This window comes from Xenopus tropicalis, chromosome 2, assembly GCF_000004195.4.
Source record: "Xenopus tropicalis strain Nigerian chromosome 2, UCB_Xtro_10.0, whole genome shotgun sequence".
NCBI classification, from domain to species: Eukaryota; Metazoa; Chordata; class Amphibia; order Anura; family Pipidae; genus Xenopus; species Xenopus tropicalis.
Window position 1 is genome coordinate 100,219,627 of NC_030678.2, and position 19,346 is coordinate 100,238,972.

Here is a 19,346-nt window from a genome sequence, read left to right on the forward strand (position 1 = left end):
TAAGCTGAAATAAAGTTACGTTCATACTAATGAAAATTAAAATTCATCAGCTTCGTTGCATACGTAGGCACTTTTTTTAGAATGCCCAAATGGAGCGAGCCAGGAACTGGAGCCATGACAGGGCCAAAAAGGAACCCGAGGAGTGTGTTAGGAATTATGGGGGTTGTAGTTTGTTGGGTTGCCTGTTAAGAAGGGTCAAGAGGGGTTAAAGGTGGATAGAATTGAAGGGGGCGTTCCATTTAAACTTGAACAACTTCCACCCCAGAGCAAAGGGGTAGCAGAGTGGGGGGGGGTAATAGTATGTACTAGTACCACCTTCAGTGATAGGGGTATGAAGTGTAGGGCATACCAGGGGTCAAAGTGATGGAAGGGGCCTGATGGAAGGGACATGAGTTATAGAGGAAAGCTGCACCTAGGAGGGACAACTTGGTTAGAATGGCTTGTAACCTTCAGTGGCTATCAGAGTTTACAAAGAAGTCAATTTTTAAATATTATATAAATGTAATTGTTTACATTGCCTTACACTTAACTGATGTTTATATATGTTGGTTGTTAGTTATGTAAATTTATTACTAAATCAGCTGAGGCCTTTTTCAGCCAAAGTATTTTGTGTAGTCTAGTATGTTATCTTAATAAAGGGGAAAGGGCCTGTGGTTGTTGGGAGGGGCCTTTCAAATTGACGCTGACCCTGTCAAGGTCTTCTCAGAAAGCATGCACTCTGATACTCTGCCCTCAAAACCAGTTGTAATTTACTAAAGTACAGATGTATGACAGGGTACACTGACCTCTTCAAGCTGAGTCCATTTGTCCTGCACTGAGAGCCACAGCTGAACAGTTGATTCTATAATCTGGAGTTTTCTGTGCCATTTATGCAGCTCATCCAAAAAAGACCCAGCTTCTGCGTAAGGCCACATGGTGGTCAGAAGCAATTGATGGTGTTCAAGTTCCTCAAATATAGCATCTGTGTTTCTCAGGAGCATGACTGTGCCATGTTCCTAAGAATATAAAAATATACTGCTTTCAATTTCAATTAAAAGAGCACATTATTGTAGTTTAGCATTCAATTAATGCATGGACAGTTGATAATGTGATTAGGAAGCAACATTAAAAAACTGGTGAAGGTGGAATATATGTCTTTGAGAGTAGCAAGAAGGATAGCCAAATCTTATACAAGGGTCTATAAGCCTACAGTTATGTGCAATAGTTTACTTCTATACTTTATACTATATATATATATATCTATATTTTATACCTATTGTCCATAAAATAAATGCAAAAAGATGGAGTTGGAATAAGATATATTTAACATATAAAAGCAAACTGCTTTGTTTGTGTTTGTCACCTCAATATTTTTTAGAGACTCAAATAGAGACATTGTGCTTCCTCTGTCTCCTTTTCTTGACATGTAAAAGGCCTTATCCGACTGTCTGCTCATTCTTCTACTGCCTCTCCCGGTTATAATATTCCTGCCATCTCCTTTAGTGTAGTGACTGCCAGACACAGAACTTGCAATTTCCTAAATGACAACAAAAGGAAAACAGCCATTTTTAAGAATGTTTTCAAAAATTGTTAACAAGCAGTGTTAGACTTGGGGGTGCAGGGCCCACCGTGGCTACCACCCCAGGGGCCTTGCACCTACCAAGGAACTCCCGCTGTGGATTTCAATGCAGGATTTTGCTGGAGAAGCTCTATTAACTGGTGCATTTTAAAATGCATAATAGTTTTCCTATAAGTCTTTCTCATCTAATTGAATCTGGCCCATTGTGTGTAAAGCTAATAAAAAATGACTTCCCCTCTAAAGGATTTGTTTGTTCATATAGTGTAATATATTTAAGTTTGCCAACTGGGTCATAGTCATCCCTGCTCTGGCAAGTCCTACACTTTCATCTAGTATTTCTTTATGTATTTCTATAGACTAACTTTTACCTGAATCCTGCATTCCATGCCAAGGTAAAAACTTCATATGAGTGCAGAAGATTTTTTTTGTCTGTCCCTGTACAACTTTTGTGGTCAAATCCTTATTACACCACCACTTATTTTAAACTGGTAAGCACAACGTTCCCTTGTCTGCTATAGTTTATGCAGGAGCCGTGGCTAGCTCTTTGTTGTAGCTCCCATCATTCCAACTTCTATCACGTGAAACATGAAAAAAAGGTGTTTGCGGGTCTAAGAACTGTTTGGTGTCAGCAGTTTTCATCTTTTCTGATTTGGATACTATCAGGTGAGCTCTGAGGTGTCTAATAAAAGTGGCAATCCTTTGGGAATTTTTAACTGGGAAAGCAAGTTGCAGGTAATACTTAGTCCCTATAAAAATCCCTAAAGAAATACTAGAATTTGTGTTCATCTTTGACTGCTAGTAGCATACTTTTTTCTTCTAGGGCTAAAAATGTGTATAGCAAAGAAGGTCACACCAATCAAGTATGCTACAAAGTACAAATGCATTAAAAAAAAAACAACTTTACATCGTTTTTATGCCATGCTGTCAATGGATTAGAAGTGTCAGTATTTTTGTTTATTATTTTTGTCACAGAATGATAGCACTAACATAAACATAGAAAACAGAAGATGTAACAACTTTATATTTATCCAAAGGCTGTAAATTAGACGGTAATATACTGCCATATAAATATATTTTTAGAACGCTTGCTTCGGTTGTACTACCTTAATAAGAACAGTAAGAAAGTTTTTGTGGATATGTTGCCTGTAGAGGCCAAAGGTACCCTCAATAACCTGTAATGTTTCCTCTGTTGAAGCTATAATCGTTCAACTGCTTTTCAAAGAACTATACAATTTCAGGACCATACCTCATTGTGTGCCCTGGCTGTTATTACTCTGCTATGAGGCCGAAGGTCAAAGATTCTGCTCAACCAGACTTCTTCGCAATTCTTCAAAGAGCTCTCTATAGTCACGTCTTGAATGGCTCGCTGCACTATTGTTTTCACATCACCAGTGTGTTCTGTTGTTTAACACATAAATGTAATCAGTGGTAAGATAATAACACAAACTTCAAGTTGCAGCAAAGTTGTAAAGAGAAAACAATGCATAAATAATGTATTACTGTATAATAATTTATTATTCAAAATATTGTTTTAACATTTCATGGAAGAATAAACATAAAATGAAAGAGGTAAAGTAAAAGTTAACTGGAGCAATTATACAGTTGTTTTGCCTAATGAACATTTTAGTGATAACAAACTGAGCATGACTTATTTCTATAAAATTCTGTTTGGTATTAAAAGGGTTCAAACCAACACTTTGTCCATAACCAAAAAGTAAAGCTGCTTTTCACTCCCCTGCAAATTTGCGAAGTCTACATTGCCAATCTGTCCATTTCAGACTAAACAAGGAACATTCTGGTCCATGTACACAACTCAAATTATCTAATTTCCCAATGTATATGTCTGATATTGTCAAGAATTTGATCTTTTTAGGGGCAACATCCAAAATTGCAACTGATGAGGCACAGGGAATATGAGTACATAGCTGACCTTGCAGGTAGGTACACATGAGCCCCAGTGCAGTAAAAGGAGCCAATCATATGTTAGTAGTGTTCAGAATGCAGGTAAATTTTGTTTTTGCCTGTGAGCTTTAAAAGGTAAAACCTTGGATATGTCAACTGTTTAACTAAGGAAAGGACAGGAAAGTGCCTACTACTTTTAACAAATACATCTAAAAACGGTTCTGTGCTCATAAACATTTAGAGATATTAAACAATCTTGTACTTGCCAAGCTGACTTAATTTACTTTACTTTTTACAGTAACACACAATAGAAATGTCATTCTGTTTGTCAAATAATTGATGCTTCAGGCACACATTGACCTATGTTGTTTTTTGAAAACACCTGCAGAACTGCATCTTTTTCATTTAGGTCTCTTCTTTTTCCTTAAAAAAGAATTCATTACTTTACAATATTCTTTAAAATCTCTACAGTTTTGGATTTATTTATATCATATACAGGTTGGAAAAACAGTTTTTATCTTAACAATCCCATACATATTTTCCCATAATTTACTTTGTAAGTCCATGGCTAAGAGATCCCCAAGTGTCACTTCCTGTAGGCTTTCTGCTGTCACACGGAGCATCCCTCCAGTTTGCCGAACCAGTTGTTTCCAATGTCTTGTTCTCATTGCAGGATTACTAAGGTCTTCTATCAATGGCAATGTCATCTAAAAAGGAAGTTAACTTAAACATTACTAAGAAAAGAATTGATATTACTTATATTCCTTTGAATCGGTCACCATCACAGCAATGAATAACATGTTTAAATTTGCCCCAGGTCTAGTAATCCAGTTAATATATATGTCCAAACATATTTTGTGTGCATGTACTGTAGGGCTGCCATCAGAAACTTAGGGGCCACGTACAGGTTATTTCTATGGGGCCTCCCATACAAAAGGGCTCAGTACCAAAATTTTGGCCACACACCTTGTGTATGCAATATAAACAGCTGTATAATTAGCAGTTCATCTAAAGTGTTCCATTGATTAATATGTTAATTAACAGTCAGTTCATTGGGGGTCAGTGAAGTTTGCCCAGAGTTTAAACCATACATTCCTTCCTGCCCCTGATCTGGCTGTAATTGTTAGATATGGAAGTTACGTAAGTTTTTGCATGAGTTATGTAAACTGAGCATGTTAAGGGGCCCAATGATCTTGCTGTGGGGCCCAGTAACTAGTGAGTAGTAGTTCATAAAAATAGTAAAAATGATTAATGTTCTAATAAGTACAAGTATTTAATAAGTATAAGTATTTTAATTGGGGTCAGTGGAGTTCATACATTAGTTATATATGTTGCTTTGCGAGTAAAGTAAGTTTTTGCATAAGTTATGTATATAGCGTAAATGTAGGGGCCCAATTATGTTGCTGTGGGGCCCAATAACCAATCATTCCCCTGCTGGAAAGTTCATGTAGGAGATACTGTAGTTCATAAGCAGTTCATATAACTAGTTAAAATGAATAATAAGTCATGTTACATTTAAGTAACATTCACAAAGCGACTGGGTCCACTTACAGAAAAGGATTTCACCAGGGCCAGCACAACTGAACCCCCTCTACCTCCTGATGGCAGCCCTATCTTTTGTGACCTCTACACATAAACTATAAACTAGTTTGCAAACCTTGCACTTTATACCTTTATCCTTATGGAAAGGAATGTAATTTACACTAGAAAAATCTATTTTCACATATTGGCCCTGAATCTCCTTCCTTTTCACAGCATGTGATATTTACATGTATAGAATTGACGCCCTCCAGTGTGTGTTTGTAGATATCCCATTCCTGGACTTCTCTGGGCAGAGACTGCAGCAGTTTCAGCTGCTGGGCATTTTTTTTGTACAACTCTTCAGTCTCCATGTTCTGCCACAGCTTGCTTTTCCACATGGCTTGTTCTTTTAGGATTAAATCCACATTCAGCCACACGAGTTGGAGGTTTCTTAATAAATCTTCACAACTGTGACAAGCAAAATATCCATGAAATCAAGATCAAGTCACATCCATTTTCCCTCTACATTGTTACAAAGATACCTAACAGAAATAGCAAAATCTATCTTGTTGACACATCCTGTAAAAGTAATATTCTTTGGTGCCTTGTCTCCTTTTCCAAAAGTATGTTTCTAAAAAATAGTTGTGCTTTATAAATCTCCCTGATGATAAAAAAGAGGCCAGCCACTGCTCTTAGATACTTCATTCAAATGTATCTGCAATTAAACTGTGTGTACCCTATTCATTATGCATATGCAGTGGCATTAAGATGGCCATACACACTACAATTATGATCTTTCCCACGACAACTGGTTGTAGGAAAGATCGTTCCTTCACTCTACCAATGTTAAGAGCTGGATCATCAGATATGCAGGTAAAAACAAAGGAATTCTTTACCTCATCTGACAATTCAGCATTAATGTTGTGATATTCAGGCACCTATAAAGGCACCCAATGAAAATATTTAGTCCTGCCCGATCTATGAGACAACCGATTTCCAAAGGCTTTTACCGATATTGGTCGCCTTGTCTATCGTACGAAACTTAATATCACTGCGTGTATGGTCACCTTTAGTCTACTGCTATCTACGGGAATATATATTTTATAAGCTGATGTGCACTAAGACATGAGCTGGCCATATTCCAAAGTATCTACCCTAGCTGTATATTCATAGTAAGATTTTGGAATGCCTTGAAACAAAGCAGGTTATCTTTTCCCAAAATTATATTTTACTTACAAAGCAAGTGAACCTGTGTTTGCACTTTGCTATATTTATTTTAAAATAAAGATTTTAAAGCAGTTATATTAGTGTTCTGCACAGAATTTGCTGTGGAATGTTATCATTAGTATTGCACTGTCCCTGTACAGTAAAGGTGTAACCATATTAAACACAACCCAAAATGTCACATACTTGGTTAAAATGGAGAAGTCTATCACAGTGCTTTCCAGAAGCTCTTGCAGCTCTTTTAAGTCTTTGGCTTCATTTTGTAGCATTTTTACTCGCGTGTTGAAATTCTGTATTATTGCAAAGGCTTCCTGTGATGTACATTTACATGTGTATATATCTGAGGTTTCAATGTCAGTGCCAAATGCATCAAGTTTATGTTGAAATCTTTCAAGATCCTAAAGCAAAAAACATTGTAATTGTAAAATAAAACAAAATCCATTATTAGTAAAAAAGTAACTGCACAAGCACCCGGTCACTATGAGAAGGAAGCTATTTCTCTCATCTCCTTGTGACCTTGTGACAATATCAAGATCCTGATTATGATAAACTGTGATTTTTCCAAATGTCCTGTGAGGGTGTCTATATTTCAGCACTAAGGTTGGAGTTGGGACATGGGGTCTTTCCGTGATTTGATTCTACTACCTTAAGTCTGCAAATAAAATTATTTAAACAGTAATTAAACACAATAGGATTGTTTTGGCTCCAATAAGGCTTAATTATATTTTCTTTGGGATCAATTATAAGATATTGTTTTATTATTACAGAGAAAAAGCAAATCATTTTTAAAAATGTGAATTATTTGATTAAAATGGCAATTCTTAGCAAGTGCCTCTACTGGTGCTTTCTCATTAGTCTCTGTGATATCTGCAATGGTTGTCCACAAATAGATAAAGAAAAAGTAATGCCAACATACCCTTGTCACCCTGTCGGCTTCTTGCTGTATTCTGGGACCCAGGCGCTGTTTGGCAAGTGACACTTTTGTCTTCATGCTGTTCCACCGTGCTGGCATTGTTCTGAAAAGGACATCACTTTCTGGTGGAAGCTGAGTGCCATGTTTTGCCAACAGTGTTACTGTTCTCTGCAGTACAGCAAACTGAACGTCCATTTCTACTTGCTTTGCAGAAACCTTCAATAAATCAAACAAAAGGTAGAACATGCTTATATATGCTCATATGCTTTTAATTAGGTTGTTTGATTTGCTACGATAAATATAATTTTCATAGATATGATTTGTTTTTTTTTTTCTTTTGTTGAGTGATTTATAATATGATATAAGGCAGTGTTTTTCAACCTTTTTTGGGCAAAGGCACACTTGTTTCATGAAAAAAATCACGAGGCACACCACCATTACAAAATGTTAAAAAATTTAACTCTGTGCCCAGCAGCAGTGCCCCCCTAGTACATTGGTGCCCAGCAGCAGTGCCCCCCTAGTACATTGGTGCCAAGAGCAGTGCCCCCCTAGTACACTGGTGCCCAGCAGCAGTGCCCCCCTAGTACATTGGTGCCAAAAGCAGTGCCCCCCTAGTACATTGGTGCCCAGCAGCAGTGCCCCCCTAGTACATTGGTGCCAAGAGCAGTGCCCCCCTAGTACATTGGTGCCCAGCAGCAGTGCCCCCCAGTACATTGGTGCCAAGAGCAGTGCCCCCCAAGTACATTGGTGCCCAGCAGCAGTGCCCCCCTAGTACATTGGTGCCAAGAGCAGTGCCCCCCTAGTACATTGGTGCCCAGCAGCAGTGCCCCCCAGTACATTGGTGCCAAGAGCCAGCCTCCCTAGTACATTGGTGCCCAGCAGCAGTGCCCCCATAAGTTAGTGTGCCCCGTGGCCCCCCCCTAATACATTGGTGCCCAGCAGCATTTTACTTCTGCTCTTCGGCGGCTTCAGCAGCATCTTCCCCTCACGCGTGCCGCCTCTGCACTTCTGCCTACACGCGACCGCACACAGGCCCTTTTATAACGTTGCGCCCCGTGCGTACTGACGTCACCCGTACACACGGGGCGCAACCAATGACAGGGCCCGGATTTTATTAAAAGGGGCCCGAGCTACTAAAAAAAACTGTAGCATCGCCGGGCCCCCTTTGAAAGTAAAAATTGCGGTTGAAAATCGCTGATATAAGGGACCTGCATTCAAAAGTTTTCCATTTTTCAACAGAAACAATTGCTGCCAATGTAACAAAAAGAATGATAGTTTCAAAATGAAGTATCTTTTCTTTGTTATTTAGTGTCTAACTTGGCATAGATTTTACCAACTTAAGTTACCACATAAACCCACAAAACTGTGTTGGGGAAGGTTTAAAGGATTTCATATATGTGCAAAATCATTACATTTTCATGAAAAGGTTTGTAATTGTTACATAGTTACATAGTTACATAGTTACATAGGGTTGAAAAAAGACCTGTGTCCATCAAGTTCAACCCATCCAAGTAAACCCAGCACACCTAACCCACACCTACCAATCTATACACTCACATACATAAACTATAAATACAACCACTAGTACTAACTGTAGATATTAGTATCACAATAGCCTTGGATATTCTGATTGATCAAGAACTCATCCAGGCCCCTCTTAAAGGCATTAACAGAATCTGCCATTACCACATCACTAGGAAGGGCATTCCACAACCTCACTGCCCTCTCCGTGAAAAACCACCTACGCTGCTTCAAATGGAAACTCCTTTCCTCTAATCTAAAGGGGTGACCTCTGGTGCGTTGATTGTTTTTATGGGAAAAAAGAACATCCCCCAACTGCCTATAATCCCCTCTAATGTACTTGTACAGAGTAATCATGTCCCCTCGCAAGCGCCTCTTTTCCAGAGAAAACAACCCCAACCTTGACAGTCTAACCTCATAGTTTAAATCTTCCATCCCCTTAACCAGTTTAGTTGCACGTCTCTGCACTCTCTCCAGCTCATTAATATCCTTCTTAAGGACTGGAGCCCAAAACTGCACTGCATACTCAAGGTGAGGCCTTACCAGGGACCTATAAAGGGGCAAAATTATGTTCTCATCCCTTGAGTCAATGCCCTTTTTTATACCAAACAGCACTTTATTTGCTTTAGTAGCCACAGAACGACACTGCCTGGAATTAGACAACTTGTTATCAACAAAAACCCCTAGATCCTTCTCCATTAAGGAAACCCCCAACACACTACCATTCAGTAGATAGTTTGCGTTTATATTATTTCTACCAAAGTGCATAACTTTGCACTTATCAACATTGAACCTCATTTTCCAGTTTGCTGCCCAGTTATCTAATTTTGTCAAATCGCTCTGCAAAGCGGCAGCATCCTGCATGGAACTTATAGTTTTGCACAATTTAGTGTCATCAGCAAAAATAGAAAAAAAATTCAAAATAATGGGAACATGTCAGAAACCGCATTGTGAATTTTATTTGAGCTCTAATTGTGCCTGTATAAAAAAAAGGTAAAGGTAGAACTAACTGTGGACCATGGCAAAAACACTTCAGGATGGACTTTATCATAAGAGGATACAGCTCAAAACAACAAATATTTAAATTATTAGGGCTACTTGTGTGCCCTTACCAACTACATAGCGTATCAGAGTAGAACTGGTAGATCAGTAAGGTTTTCTGTGTAGCACTGTACCAACCCTCCAACTGTGCAAACGACTTGGTCCCAAAATAACCTTAAAGAGACAGAAAACTGGTACCTTGTACTATGCTAGTTTGAGACTGATTTCCTGTTTTTTGGATTATACTGTGTACCCTGAACCTTGGCCTGACCTCTAACATTTGATTTTTGGCTGCTGCATTTGTTATTATGCTCTTCTTTTTATACATATGTTTTTAACCTTAAGATATGGTGTTCCAAATTATTAAAGGGTCACTTGAAAACTTTCATCTGGAAAACTGAAGGTCATAATTATTCTAGGTAATTGTTATGCTACTTTATAGCAAATCTCAACCAGAAAGATCTCAAGGAAAAATGTGATAATTTTGACCATACATTACATTCTTAGGATGATTTCATTGTGCAAACTATGAACTCCATTATGAACTCACTACACCATGTAGAGACTGACTGTTTGGCCAATGACGTCAGACAAGAGATTTGTATGTCTCTAACTCTTATGACATACCAGCTGCCATCCTAGGAAGACTCTCAGCAATTCTCACCAGTTCCAAATATTGCAGTGCCTCCGATCTCCTCAGTGATATGCCAACTCATTTAGTGAAAAAATGTTGAGTTACTCAAGGCTAACTCAAATAACCAAGGTTACATCAAACATTTTACAATCAAAAACCATGGAGCAAGCTTATTAAAGGGTAACCAAGATGATTTGTTTTTCCAAAGTATTTTCTAGGAACAGATGCAACTAATAATGAGCTGGTCCCTATTAAACCATTTACCTTACCTACACTTTGCTGAGGTTGTAGAGAATAATTACTCTATGACTAGGAAGGAAAGTATTTCTGGGCTCAGAAAATGTCATTATGTAAGGAATGAGTATTCAGTGTTGAGATGTAGATTATGTTATCATCACCTTATTAAAAAGACGCATCATCTTCATGAAGGATCCTGTGTCCCGTTCTTCTCCTGTTATACTTTCAATCTGTGGTTCTGTGCTTTTTAAGAAAGAATCCAAGCTCCTTAAAGTACTGGACGTCTAACAAGGGAAATGGCAACAAAAATATCCATTTCATTATTATTTGTCTCTTCTAATAAGCAATAATAAGCATATTATATTAAAAGACAGGACTGATAAAAGTATCTATATATTACTGACAACTATACTCAAGAATAAGAAAAGAATGTTTTAACTGTCAAAAAATGTGATATGATTTACAATTATTTACCCTATTCAGTTACATTTTCAAATCTAAAAATTAAATGAATATATAATTTTTTCTTCAAAGAATATATACAGTTTTTTATACTGCCAATGCCTTTACTTTTAACCTATACCAGTGGATTTACATTACCTGGTCTACAAGGTACTTTGTGAAAGTCCACATCCATTTGAGGGTATATGCAGTAAGAACCTGTTTGATAGGCCGGAGGTCCACTTGAATCCACTGACAGTTCTGAACATCAGGAATTCCTTGAATGCTATCCCTTGCAGCCTAAGGTTATTGCAAATAAATGTCAACTAGATATATTTTCATTATATGAGTTTATATATATTTAAAAATATATAGTATTAAGAAACAAAAAATGGTAATATTAAACAGTTGTCTCAAATATCAGTATTTTGCTTTTGCATTTATTCAATGTCAGCCCCATTCCCTCAGGACATGGCTACTAGAAAAAAGCACTGCCACCTAATTTATCATAGAAGTTGCCATTATTTTGGCCCAGAAAAATCTGGGGCAAATGAACTAAAAGAAATAGTTTTAGGCTACCTGCATCTTTTTAGGAGGTCAATGCCGGCTGGCACAAGCAGTATTTAAATCCACATAAAGTGACAAAAAAGAAGCTAACAACTACCATTCACAGAAAAGATTCAAAAAGTAAAGAAAATGAAGAGTGAGAGGCTAAAAGCAAACATTAAAACCCCCAGTTTCCCATGTCTAGTAAAGCAATAGTGCATAGAGTTCTGCTCTGGCAAGTTTACTGTCTCATTGCTGGAACTTTTGTATTTGAACCTGCATATTTTTCTCTATGACTCTGAAGTAGTAAATAGAACCTGTGCCTTTGCAAATGTGACATGAAGGCAGGAGAACTCAGCACTAAAGGGATGCAAAGGTGCCAGGATATTCCAATAAAGTCTGTTATCACCTCTTGTTAAAAAAATAAATAGGGTAAAATACCCAAGACACCTGGACAGAAATGTTCATGTGGAAACTTGACAGTGCATTATTGCCGATCGCCAATTTACTTTCCTGCTCTTTATCTTATTATGCTCTTTCATATATCTTGCTCATATAATATAAATTCATAAACTCTGGAAGGCCTCAACTAAACCATTAATCAAAATTAAGTCTCCCAATCTCCTTTTACATAATAATGCCAGCCTGGAGGCTTGATACATTTTCTCCTGCAGCATATTTTAAAGAGATTATTTCCCTATTTCATTGCTATTTTCCATAAATATGTATTGAAAATTGCAAGGATGCTATAATTTGTAGGTAAAAAGCATTATTCTTCCACTAGGAAGATGTATTTTTATAGCAGTTACTGCTGTGAGAATATAAAACCAGAGAATATGTTATATTCTGAGAGGAAATATTACAATTCATTATGGAATAACACAGTTTCATCCATAAGATTATTACTTGTAAAATGATCTAGGCACTTATTAACCTAAAAAATTAAGATACAAAGAGGTGCTTTGTGTATCTAAACAATGCTACCTAGTATACTGATAATAATACCAGACTTTTTGCACCCAGCTCATTTGTGCAATATACACGGGGATTGATGTATTATGTGAAACAATGCACTGCTTTATGATCTAGGTCATTGTTTTATTACTAGTTTTTTTATAGATTTTTCTCTACTAATGTTCGTGACCAACATAACAAGACATTACTCCATTTTTATGTAACTGGGAAATATGTGGTAGGTACTGACTGGTTATCTGGCCGACCTGCATTATAAGTGAGTATCTGAATTTATGTCACTAATTCAAATGCGGTTTTCTGAAACCTGAATCTTAGGGATTTATTTAGCACAAAAAATCTCAAAAACTTAAATATATCCATTTGGCATCTAAAAGCTGTCTAGGTTATATAGAAGTCGTATTAGCAAAAGTCATTTTTTTTCAATTCGAGTTTTCAAGATCAATTCGAAATTTGTCAGACTCAGACTGAAAATGATGAGCAGAATGTGATCCCACTGCATTAAGTTATTTTCTCATGGTTTTACATAAGTCCTTAATACTGTGCCCTTGACCACCCAAAGGAAAGACTGCAATGTATCATTGCTTTTGGTGACAGTACAATATGATTTCATTTAATAAAAGAAAGAAGAACAAGTTCTTTTGTGCAACTTTTTAGAAACAGCATGAAAGGTAAGCAACATAGTAGATTATGTAAGAAATAAATGACTGACAAAGTACTGAGTTTTGCAAGCGTTGTGTGTACATACAAACATTGCTAAGCAATCCATAACATTTTTGCAGAGAGCAAATAATATCTTTCTGACAGGTCCTTTAACATGTGGGCTTCAACTGAACATAAAAAGGTTGCAGTGCAGGTATCGGACCCCTTATCCGGAAACCCATTATACAGAAAGTTCCAAATTACGGAAAGGCCATCTGACATAGACTCCATTTTAATCCAATAATTCACATTTTTAAAAATGATTTTCTTTTTCTCTCTAATAATAAAACAGTAGCTTATAATTGATCCCAAAGAAAATATAATTAATCCTTATTGGAGGAAAAACAATCCTATTGTGTTTAATTACTGTTTAAATAATTTTATTAGCAGACTTAAAGTAGTAGAATCAAATTACAGAAAGACCCCTTGTCCCAAGCATTCTGTATAACGGATCCCATACCTGTACCAGTTTTAAATGTGGGAAGAAAGAACATTCATCAGGGAAAATGTGTATTCATTAGTTACAGTTATTGTCACCCTATATTATGACATTATATGCAAATGGTCATTCTTTTGTAAGTTTGATCTGCGTGCGTTTGAAACTAGGACTGAGCTAAATTTAAATAAGTTTAACTTACAAAAAAAAACATTTCTAAAAGTAATTATGCAATTTGATTCAGCATGCATTTTAACAGCTGCACATTTAAGCACCCATGTTTAAGGAGCCTAAATATCCAATAAGTACCACTACAAACATGTTTTTTTCCTAACCTCCTGTCCTGAGCTCAATTTAACTGTTACAGGGCTCAATCCAAGAAGGACTTTTTATCTAAGTAAGTTCTGCCTGTGTAAGCCTGCACTGTTAATTGCATGAACTTTACAGAGCACGTGCTGTTTGCAGATGTAAATGACACCAGGTAAAAACTAAACTATTTGTTGTAAGAAAATGTGACAGTGCTGTCAAACAGAGGGGATATATGCAGTACAAATTTTGTGGTGTAGGCGGGGGAGATGTGCCAAACTTATATACATGGAAGGAAAATGTAGGATTTACGTGTCCTTTCAGTAGTCCAGCAATAATTATAGCTTCAGTACTTACTTTGCCCTCTTAAGAGAGAATGTAGCCCACAGAGCTTCTGGTGAGATGTACAGGTAGTTCAAGTTCTGCTTAATGAATGTTTAAAGAATAGCCCAAGAGTACTCTGTGGTTTGGCACTTAGTATGTTTATAATTACCTCATATGCAGCTATCTCTGAATCAAAATCCTGCAGCAGTGGCCCAGTGTGCGCTTGGCCTGAAAAATCCCTTGGCAAAATGAAGATCCGCTCAGCTTCGGCCACACTACTAAATTGGGGCACGAAAAGGAAACAAACAATAAACTAGATAACAATATAGTTTGTTTGTGCCACTCACAAATTAAAGCAAAATATCCTGCATATTAAGCTGAGATAGTGGACCTAATAATAAAATGTATACAACAACTTCTGAACATTACAGAAGCTAATAGGCAACAAAATCATTTTGCGGAGAGGTGCAGTACAAACCTTAAGGGCCGTGACACACAGGGAGATTAGTAGCGCCGCGACAAATCTCCGTTGTTGCGGGTGACTAATCTCCCTGCTATGCCATCCCACCGGCTAAAATGTAAATCACGTTGAGTCGCAATCTGCGACTTCGGCAAATTGCGGCATCCCACCAGCGATTTACATTCTACCGGCTATGGGATGGCATTGCTGGGAGATTAGTCGCCCGCGACAAATCTGCCCGTGTGTCACGGCCCTAAAGCAGCAATATAAATGACAACACTGATTAAATTACATTTTTAACTATCTTCTGATCTCCTACTTGGTCATAAAACCTAAAACAGTCCCAAGACTGAACTTGTAACTACCATAGTACTGAAGAGTCACAGTTGCCAAAACAGTAGCTGAACATAAACACACCACACACACATTATGGTTACATAATAACTAAGCAACATTTCAGGGAATCTTTTCCTCATGCCCTTATGAAAAACACTGTAAACTAACCAAATCTACAATTTGCTAATTATAAAACAAAAGTTATTAAAATTATTATATATTAAAAATGATTATTCTTACCCAAGCACATGATAAACATTCATATTTACAACTTTATGTAATCACCTTTTGTTTGCACCACTTGCAGCTCTTTCCCCCATTACAGACATATCCGCTTGTCTGCCACTAAGGAAATTTTGGAATTCGGCATTGACATCTTTCTTCCACAAATGAGTATACTGGTTAAAATCCATCAGTACTTCCTAAATAATTGAAATAATTGTAGTTATAATTACCAGTGTGAAAGCAACTGGATGTACCAAGATTTACATTTCAGATAAATAGATTAGTAGATTAGACTAGTAGATTTTTTTTCTATTTATTTTACTTTATCTCCATAGGTATAAGAAACTTGCTCTCCTCTGCAACCGCATTTTCAAACACCTGAGGGGTGATGGATTGAGGTCTTCCACACAATAAATTATGCAGTCGTTCTGTTCATTTTAGAAAAACTGCATAGAGTGTAATGTAATAAAAGTTCTTAAAGAAAAAAAACCCCAATTCACAAGTGGAAGATATGTGAATTTTAAAGTTTGCACCAGGTGAACTATGAGCAATTAAAATCTGCAGTGTAATAACTGGCTAATGAAGAATATCGTGGTATAGGAATATTCAAAAGCATTTTATCATTTACGATTTGTATTACATTCCTCCCTTAAGTGCCTGGCACCAATATTGCCAGATAATTTGCCTGATTTTGTTATTATGGTCAGATAATCACCCCGGCCCATATAATGCCACTTTAAACTGTCAGAAAAATTTAATTAAAGATATCCCTTGAAAATTCTACCTTTCAATTACAAAATACAGTTTGCAAGAGGTAATTTCATGTAAAAAATATGTGTCATCTCAGAATGGAACTTGAGGAAAACCATGACACATTGTACAGACAAGACAAGGTCTAGCCCTGTCAGTAACTGGGACTACAGCAGTTCAGAGATGCGCTGTGCCTCACTACAGACAAAGACAAAAAAGAAATAAGCAAGCTCAGCTTTACCAACAGGATTATTATTTTCTGCTTTCTTTGATGTCCCAGGCGAGGGACTACATCAATACAAAGCAACATTGTATTCTTCTTTTCTACCCACAGTCAAAAGGAGGCTTGTATTGCATTAATACAGAAGTAACAAGCAACACAAATTCAATCAAACAATAAACAGTGTAATCCCCAAACCATTATTTTATTCATAGCCATAAATCATTAGCTTGCCTCTTCTAATATCCTTCTTTGCTCAAGTAGATTTGAAAACCTTTTTTTTCCAGCCATCAAATTACAAAGGATGATTCATGGAGCAATAGTGCTCCCATGTGGTAAGATCAAGGGACTGATATTTCAATTGAAACATATTGCTGATATCGTCAAAACAATGGAAAGCGTCTGCAGATATGGTAACAATTTCGAATTTCGGTAATTAGCATAACTGAAAATGTTTGTGTTATTTTTTCATATTATTAGTTTCTATAACATAATCAAATAATAATCAAAATTCTACAAATGTGTATGTCTGTACATGTAAAAACTCACTCTGAACTATAAGAGAAATATGGGCAATACAGAGGTCCATCATACATTGTCTGATATTATAGGAGCAATACAACAAACCAGTTCTCACTGCAAACTGGTAGGGTCAACAAAACTGAACTGTTTCAGCAAACCAATATAATGTAAGAACCATGGCTATAACCATACCTATCTTTAATCAGTACATACATCCTTCATAAAGGTAGAAGGAAGGACTCAGGGGTAAGTCATTGACCTCTGACTACGGGGATTCAAGTCTGATTCCTGCCCCAGTTATTTGGTGTATTAGAGATGTAACATAGCCACTTAGACACAGGCACAACATGAAGGGTACAATAAATACAGTGTTATCTATGTATATCTATGTATACATCCAACATTTAAAAAACTGAAATAGGGGCATGCAGTGATAAAGCAGTTAAAATTGTGACCATGGCCATTATGTGGCCATTATGTAGCCATCATGTAGCCACATCCCCAAAATACCACACCCAATGAAGTGAAAAATATAGTTTACATAGTTGGAACAACAGACAGACTAAAGCATATAAGTCAAACGCAAGGCCCGGGGGCCAAATCCGGCCCACCTGGCTGTTTTATGTGGCCCTTGGTGAGTGTGTCTGACCATCCAGCCTGATCAATTTCCATTTTCCTCACATAGTAACTAAGACTACATGCTGTGTAAAAAGTGGAGTGAAACATTACCAGTAATGTTGCCCAAGGCATCCAATCAGTAATCAGATTTCAACAGTAGCAAAGCATCTATTGGCTGCTATGAGCAACATCACTGGTAATGTCTTACTCCACTTTTTACACATTGTGATAAATATACCCTAGAATCTTACTAAGTATATTAATAAAAAATTTGGCCTGCGACTTAGCCTGTGTTTTAGATTTCAGCCCCCTTATGTGATTGAGTTTGACACTCCTGCACTAAAGCCTCTACATATCATGACATTCTGTGCTCCCCCCCACCAACATCTGATGAAACAATGTAGCCCAGGGATCGCCAAACTTTGAAGCCGCTTTGATGTAGCCCCAAAGCAATTCTTGACAAACACAGTGTAATTATGAAAGATGCAGTAGTGGTCCCTATCATTTCATGACAGATAGTTGTGGAACCCAAGCATTTTATGACAGACTTAGTGGTTGTCCCTAAATATTTTATGAACAAGAACCAAGTGGTGGCCCCCAGGGATTTTATGGCAGAGGATTATGGCTTGTGGTCTCTGAGAACAGACCCTAACAGACACAATGGTGTCCCTCCTGCATTTTATGACAGATATAGTGGTGGCATTCAAAGCATTCCATGACATATACCCTGTAATCCCATGCTCCCCATCCTCTCCTCTCCAGCCGGCTGGGCTTTATATAGTATAGACTTTATAGTATAGGGAGAGACGTCACAGTCTTATCTCACGAGAGCCAGCAGGAAATTGGGACATTTAAGAGGCTATCTGGGCACTGTCCTGAGAAGAGCTGGACAGTTTAGATCTATAACTGTTTATGTTTGTTGGTATATGTGCATGTATTTATATAAATATATGTGTGTATATTCTCCTAAAGTATTTTAGTGATGCTGGGTGATACACTGAGGGCTTAAACTTGATTACCATTTTTTTAACCCAAATTAATTATTTAACCTCTGTTCCATACTATTCTTTCATACTGTATCTTAGAAAAGATGTTTTCTACCTGACATTCCTTAAGACATTGCTCCACCTGCTGCAATATATGACCAATCAATTGCAAAGCTTCTTCATCTTCTGACAAGTACTGTTGGTAGCCCCCCTGAAATAAAAGAATAAATAGTATACTGGAGTAATGGACTTAAACACAAGTTGTGTGTGAGCTAGAGCACAGAATTAATGTATCTTTACATTCTTGGCTGCTTCATAAAACAGCATATATTCAGTTAACTAGTCTAACTAGCTGCAGTAAAAGTGGCAATCAATGGACTATTTTCCCTAACCCATTCTTCTCTAGATGCAAGAAGGTCAATGAAAAGCAAAGAAAATAAGAAATGCTCTTGAAAAAAATATTGGATATTTCTCAACAAGAACCTCATTAAGGTCCTAGATACAATGTAGGTCAGTTCAGTTCAGTAATAATAAATGTTGTCAGATGCCCATATAAAAAAGGTTGCACGTTACCTTGACAGCAGAGGAAAGTTCTTTCACATGAGATCCTCTTAAGAGAAATATTTTAAGCCATTCCTCAATATTCTCTATTACACTCCATTCTGATGTACTGCTGTCCAGTGGTGGAGTAAACGAAACTTCACTGTTAACTAACTGAACTCCCACACACAGAATAGGAATCTGCTACAAAAGGAACCATATAAATAATCAATTTAATTATGTACATTTTTGGGGACTGTGGGGTGATATATAAACTATACAAGCCAGAGAACATCTAAAAGCAATCATTCAAATAAACACAAGCAGATAAACCAAAATCCTTATGCTATACAAAGTTCTGGAACTATAAAATATTTGGTGCTTTACATACTGGTTAGTGTAATTTTGCAC

At 37.1% G+C, this 19,346-nt stretch overlaps 1 protein-coding gene across 2 annotated transcripts in view; it reads right to left on the bottom strand.

Moving 5' to 3' along the window:
• Positions 1-19,346, bottom strand: part of LOC100488188 (dynein beta chain, flagellar outer arm) — a 237,488-nt gene that overhangs the window by 192,164 nt on the left and 25,978 nt on the right. For both annotated transcript variants that reach the window (XM_031896974.1, XM_031896973.1), the window contains exons 20-32: positions 18,969-19,139; positions 18,511-18,606; positions 15,360-15,496; positions 14,448-14,556; positions 11,152-11,292; positions 10,713-10,835; positions 7,122-7,334; positions 6,392-6,603; positions 5,230-5,449; positions 4,014-4,167; positions 2,805-2,956; positions 1,343-1,516; positions 786-995 (exon numbers count right to left, since the gene is read on the bottom strand). In XM_031896974.1, coding sequence (XP_031752834.1) covers positions 786-995; positions 1,343-1,516; positions 2,805-2,956; positions 4,014-4,167; positions 5,230-5,449; positions 6,392-6,603; positions 7,122-7,334; positions 10,713-10,835; positions 11,152-11,292; positions 14,448-14,556; positions 15,360-15,496; positions 18,511-18,606; positions 18,969-19,139 — 2,112 coding nt within the window. The remainder of the gene's footprint in view (positions 1-785; positions 996-1,342; positions 1,517-2,804; positions 2,957-4,013; positions 4,168-5,229; positions 5,450-6,391; positions 6,604-7,121; positions 7,335-10,712; positions 10,836-11,151; positions 11,293-14,447; positions 14,557-15,359; positions 15,497-18,510; positions 18,607-18,968; positions 19,140-19,346) is intronic.